Source organism: Opisthorchis viverrini (assembly GCF_000715545.1).
Source record: "Opisthorchis viverrini unplaced genomic scaffold opera_v5_124, whole genome shotgun sequence".
Taxonomy (NCBI): domain Eukaryota; kingdom Metazoa; phylum Platyhelminthes; class Trematoda; order Opisthorchiida; family Opisthorchiidae; genus Opisthorchis; species Opisthorchis viverrini.
The window spans coordinates 454,354-460,935 of NW_008751781.1; the positions used below are offsets into that span (position 1 = coordinate 454,354).

General features: G+C 43.2%; 1 protein-coding gene across 1 annotated transcript; it reads left to right on the forward strand.

Annotated features, from left to right (window-relative positions):
• Positions 1-5,528: 5,528 nt before the first annotated feature.
• On the forward strand, positions 5,529-5,996 carry T265_13968 (hypothetical protein; the record flags this gene model as incomplete). The annotated part of the gene is made up of 1 exon (XM_009171398.1): positions 5,529-5,996. A coding segment is annotated over one exon (468 nt), but the record flags the coding sequence as incomplete, so codon positions are not given.
• Positions 5,997-6,582: the final 586 nt, after the last annotated feature.

Here is a 6,582-nt window from a genome sequence, read left to right on the forward strand (position 1 = left end):
ACAACCTGGTGATAGTCATCTATTCTGTAAAACAAAAAGGCTATTCTGTGTAGTGACCTGGAACAGAGTAACACGCCATGGATGTTTACAAGGTCAAGTAACCCTTTCTTCAACTGGCGCAACAATATGACTCCAAAGTGTAGTGCGCAAAGAGGAGTGAGGACGTTATCCAGGGTGTAGCTAGCAAACGGATGGTGAGTTGTCACAAGCTGATCCTAGTATATCACCTTTAAAGAAAAGTAACGCCTTTTCACGACTAGTAAAATCTCAGTAAAATCTACTGGGACCTGGCATGTCTGTTTAGCCACGTCCAGGACCACATGTGGAAGACCCTCAGTCGTTCGTCGTTGTCTGTTTTATCTCGAAGTGACTGGATGTGCAATGAATTAGTTAATCAAGTCCGTGTGATACAAATTCACCTAATCGATTGTGCTAGGTTTTCAGGATACCGACAACCGTAGGCTAGTTTCAATTTCGGGATTACAAAAAGCGTGAAGACGAAAAGTGCATTTCTAACATTACACTTGATGTGCCCGTGCGGAATTTTGAAGCGGGTTTCTGAAAGCGACATTAGAAGCAAGGGGATCTTGTTGAGACTAAAGCGTCCTCGGGCTTACTTTATGAGAAGTCCTATTTGAGTGATTCTCATAATTCTGTCTTCAGATAAACTACAAATTCCACAGGATATCAACAGCGCGCGACGAATCGCGCATTGATGATGTCACCTCGACTCGTGATGAAACGTTTGCAAGCTCATTACCAAGCTCGGTGAAAAGATCAGCCGCCAACTGACCGACTAAAAATCAGCGTACCGGAGCTGTTTTATCATAGCTATTCAGCATCCATTGAAAGTTGAATAAACTGAACACAATACTCTCTGTCACAACGAGTTCTCAGTTGATCAATGCTGAGATTGGTAACCGTCTTGAAAGAGTGAAAGAGACAAGGTGAGAGTTAGGATGGGGGCATTAGAAGAAGCTGCATTAATGATTGTCCAATTTAGACTCGTAGCTAGATAGAAAGATGTTCGTTCTTCAGCGCAGTTTCTGAGTAGTTGCTGGGACTGATTGATTGATAACACTTTTTATCACGTGACCGTTCTCTTTAACATGCAGATTTATCCCCACGCAGCTTGCGTGGATGTTTCGCACCACAGCTGTGAAACTGCTGATCTCCGAGTAGTTCAGATTACGGCAGTTGCAATACACAAAAAACACTTTGGCGTTATCAGAAGAATGTATACAAAGCCATAACAATATGAACGAGTACAAGCTTCCAGTGTGTCCAGTACAACTTTCACACTGCACTTTTGTGGGTTTCGTCCGTGTCACGAGTTTAGCATCGGTACAGTTGAATTCTGTTTGCTATTAACAAATAGAATCGGGAAAGTGATAAAACCATGTGTGTCCCAAGAACAGAACCAGTGCAGTCGTAGGTTATTCACTCCCTTTTGTTCTATTCACGTGGAAGGGTTATACGTACTCAATGCTGTGAACCTTCGTCTTATGTGGTAGAGTACGCAACACAAGCCTGAAGAGGCTTCACGATCCATCAGTGTTAACCTACTCATTTGTTTGCGGTTGTACTGCAAGGTATGCTGTGGTGCGTACCTAAAATGTTGCCTATTGCCTATACTATTGGAAAAATTACTTGCGTCCAGTGCAGTTGAGTCTAGTTTTCTCGATGCAAATCACCGGATCAATCTGATTGAGTTGCTTGCTGCCATTTATTGATTCCAACCAAATGTTCTCAAAGACTTTCTTGAAATATGCAGTGAGAGACGATGACACAGGCACGCATCTTTTAGAACAACTTGTCTATTCGGCAGAAGCCTGAACGGGTGGGTCTAATGTTCTAGTCCGTCAAATAAATGTAGATACACTATGTCGGCGTTGGTTTGTCAGGTGTCTGGTGGTATGCTTACCAAACCCGTCATTTAGCTTGCAAACCTTTCGTCACACACCACTCTTAGGCGGTTAATTTCTTTTTACCTGTTCCTGTTTACAAGGCTTTTAAATAGCATCTGATTTCCGTTGGTATGATGAGCCAACTGACAGCCAGAGTCCTCGTGAGTTCATTGGTCTGTTTGTGATTGGAGTTGCGCTCTAATCAGTATTCATTCAATTGGAGGTGATAGCTCTTCTGGTTGATCCAACTCAAATAATAATAATAAGAAGAACCACAAGAGAGTGTTTATCACAAATGGGCCAGTGTATTCCTGAGAAAGCTATACACTAATTAGCCAATCGCGTCAGTAAATAGCAGATGTCCTTTAAGAATTATATTAAACGCCCAACGTGGTGAAAGACTTGCAGGCTTATTGTCAAGCTCCGCAAGCATATCTGCAGTCACTTGCTTAGCAAACGCTAAACGCACAGAGTTTCGAACTTTTCGATGTTCTACGTTCACATATAAACCTCCCAACACTATCAACAGGTTTCATTGACTGATTGTTTTACCACTTGTGTTTCAACTTGTGTGTATCAATTTTTGCAAAACTACTTGTTGCATTGGCATATAGGTATACGTATATATACCGCGTCACGTGTGCTCAGAAGCATTTTCCTCGACGGACCTCGGTACGTGAATTCAACAATTTGTTCCTCTAGTCTGTATCAGACGACCAAATGGGCTACGTCGTTCAAGCGAAGGACGAAACCCGTGTGAAAGCAATCAGGGTTTAACGGCCTACCTACTCTGATTTTGTTGGTTTACTAACGTCCGAGCAAAAGTTGCGATAAAAATGGTTGCGAGTATTTCCCAAGGTACACGCAAACATAAAACCACATGAAGTACGTTTGCACTTGGTTTGGAGTGGGAAACATTATGTATTTACTAGTTCGGCGCATCCTAGCTGAGTGTCACTCGTGACCAACGCGGAGGGCAGCTGCTGCGCAGCTGTTCACCTCCAGTAAATGTAATTTCTCTTTATCTAGTCCAGGACGACTGATGTGTATGTATAAAGATTCTTCCATAGGAAGCCTTCTTCAGTCACATTTGAGAGAAGTGAATCTGTCTTGACCGAAAAGATTATTTATCTAGTGTTTTGGGTACAGCGAAGAAGCCCTCGCTGAGGCTATTGCTATTCTCTCAGGCAACCCGAGTCCGTGCACTCGGAAAGTGATTGTGCGGGAATTGAGTGTTCCATAGTCTGATCTAGTGACCGCTAGCCACGCGTGCCAATCGGCCGTGTTGTGAACAGTCTGAACACGTTTACTCAAGGACTCCGGTTTGTCATAGTTTTACTTCTATGGATCGCTGGCTCTCGGACTTGTAACCCCTTGATTTGTAGTGACTGGAAGAAGAAATCGCAAAAACAGTGATATCTATCAACTTGTGTGCTGAATTTTACAATGATTCTTGTGCATGAGTCTCCGACGTTTTCAGATACACCGCATTCATGTGCGTCTGGCGGCATGGTTAAAAAGGACCCACTGATAAAATGTGGACGGTGTCTTCCACATTGGTCATGACTATATGAAAATACGGGAATATATCCTCTACTGGTTAACTGACTGGCTGATATCGACGTTTAATCTGTGGCGAAACGTTCAGCTTTGGCGCCTTGTCACAACGGGTTATTTCGTTCTCATGTCTAATGACAGCAGAAGTGCTAACTGTTTTTTGGTCAAACCCAACAGACATCCGAGTCTGAAGTCTGCCCTTTAAATGGGCTGGGTTTTTCTATGATGTTACTGTATGCATCACTACATATCACTGAAGATATGTCCACCCCCTAGTGGATCAGTCAGAAGCACGTGACGCCCGTGAGTTGTGTTTCATTTCTCGAATATCCTGTTTTCATCACAATAACATACGTATGTCTACTCGAACTGTAGTTCATGTTTCCATCGAACGATGAGAATACGCAATAAATTAGGCCTACCCACAGGCCAATAGTCTGTTTCTGCACTTTTTGTTTTAGAAAGATATTTGCCGAGGAAGTAGCGAGCTGATGCAGTTTACCAACTACTTCCGATTTCGTCCTATAGGTGAAGCCAGTCTATTGTGAGGTGGCGAGAAGCACTGTGCCTAGCTGCTTCATTCTTACTGGGAATCATCAGCAGTGCTCATCTCACGAAACTCCAGTGAAGAGTCTCAAACTCACTACTTCGTGGCTGCTAACCGTTCGACCACGAGCGGCTAATCAATACTGTGATTAGCCTGCACCTAAACAGAATGGAGCACTACTCATCCCTGAACCGCGTATCAACATTACAGGTTAGCTTCAGTTGCAGAACGAAACCTCCAGTAAGTTCTCAATCTCCCCATACTACCAACAGGTGTCTGGTTTCATGACCAGCATCGGAAAACATACCGAAATTCCATGATCATCAGCATGCTCATCTCACGAAACTCCAGTGAAGAGTCTCAAACTCACTACTTCGTGGCTGCTAACCGTTCGACCACGAGCGGCTAATCAATACTGTGATTAGCCTGCACCTAAACAGAATGGAGCACTACTCATCCCTGAACCGCGTATCAACATTACAGGTTAGCTTCAGTTGCAGAACGAAACCTCCAGTAAGTTCTCAATCTCCCCATACTACCAACAGGTGTCTGGTTTCATGACCAGCATCGGAAAACATACCGAAATTCCATGATACTCGCTGACGAAAAAAAATCCGAAACTTCCTTTCCTATTGCATCTCACTCTTTAGCGGATCATTTGCAACAATCGGATCTCCATCTCATACTGACACCCTATTACCTCGGGGGTGATCCGCGCCAGCTTGCTTATTTTATCTTTTTAAACAACTTGCAGTCACCAAAACACACGCCTCTTCCTGCTAAAATCGCTTGTACACGCCAGCCTACTTGATTCTTAATCAGTCTCCTACCGCTTGTCTTTTTAGATCACAATCAGGTACAGTGAACGAAACCATGCGATGATCATAAATTAGTGGGAAAATCTTCATTGAGAGACCTAATCACAGGGTTACTGGAAGCTCTTCGACAGTTCAAGGTTGATTCAGACACCTTGAAGAATACCATCATAACCGAGAGATTCAGTTGAGTATTCCTTGAAGACCAACTTGAAACGGAAATGAGTGTAGTAGTCAGCGGCCTCTGAACTGACAAGCGCTTTGTTGCAAATTTTCATCGGAATGCGTGGTATTGTTCGCTTCCCTGGGGTCAAAAAGTGATTAGCATTGTTATTTCGCATGATACGTTCAAATGACACGGTGGTTTGAATCCGTCTCCTGCAAATGTTCGTGCAAAATCTTACGATAGGCCTTTGCGTTCTGTTCGCGTCGCAGATCAGGAACACTTTTCATTGGCCCGTCCACAAAATCATGGTAATGACCTTCTCACGAATCGACCAATCAGGAACTTGGATGAATTCACTTGGCCAAACTGGTGCTGGTCACATGCATTGATAAACGTGTGTACCCTTTATACCAGGAGTTTAGGCAACATACACACAAAAGGATTTTACAAACCACCGCTATTTATATCAAGAATCGGACCTCTCTTTGTTAGGTCCCACAACTCACAATCCGATGCCCGGATGAAAATCTCTTCCTATGCCCCATCATTATGCGCAATGTCGTATTCACGTTTCGGCTGTTCCATATGTGCTGATCAGTCTTTCAAGACTGATGTGTTTCATTATATGGCAAACGGTATCCGCACTACTTGTGGAATGTCTGCCTTCAGAACGATTATTTTTTCCTGGAGAAACACTTCTTCAGAATAGTTCACAAACCGAAATTACAGGCAATACAACCAGTTCGTTAGCACTGGGACTCAACGCCACACAACCCAACACCCATGAAGCTGACGGCGAATCTTTTGTAGAGGAGAGTGCAGCTATATGGGTCATTACTGTGATAAGCGGAACCTGTATACTAACCATAGCCTTCATCGTGCGTGCCCTGTTTTCACGTGCCGAGGCGTTCCGTGACCCTCAGGAAATAATGTTCAATCCGGATATGGATGACGCACAAATGGGAATAGGTAGTGTCATACCTGGATCCGATCTTGGCTACTTATAATAGACCGTAGCACCAAATTATTTGCTCAATGTGATCGGCAAAATCCGTTACGCATTCCCAGAGCCAGCATTTTGGAATTTGATTTGAACAGCTTGCCACAAAACTCCTCGAAAAACGTAAAGCATTTATCCTCGACAGCCGACGGCCGTGGACCACAGCAGAACCGTCACTCTTGCCTTCCCAGGCCAACATTTTTCCACGAAACCTATTTTCTACTTGAAAAAAACGTACGTGATTTATTTTGTCGCTTTGCCTCGTAACTTGATTGTGTCCACATGGTTTTTCATATACTATTTAGTTTGATTCATCAGTTTTTACTTACTTACTTACTTACTTACCTATGTAAGCAGATGTAGATCTTATTTTGAAAGATAAAAAACATTTTGAACTTTGCATCTAAACACATATGTTGTTGGTTAGGTGCGACATTTTGGTCTCAGTTGGCGCCTGTCAAACATTTCGTTGTTGTCAAATGGACAGTGCTTGTTCGTGAATGTTGAAACAGCGTCTTGAGGTTATCATCTGTTACCACGACCACAGAAATACACACAAATGTTTGCATGAGAGGGAACGAACCAATAAA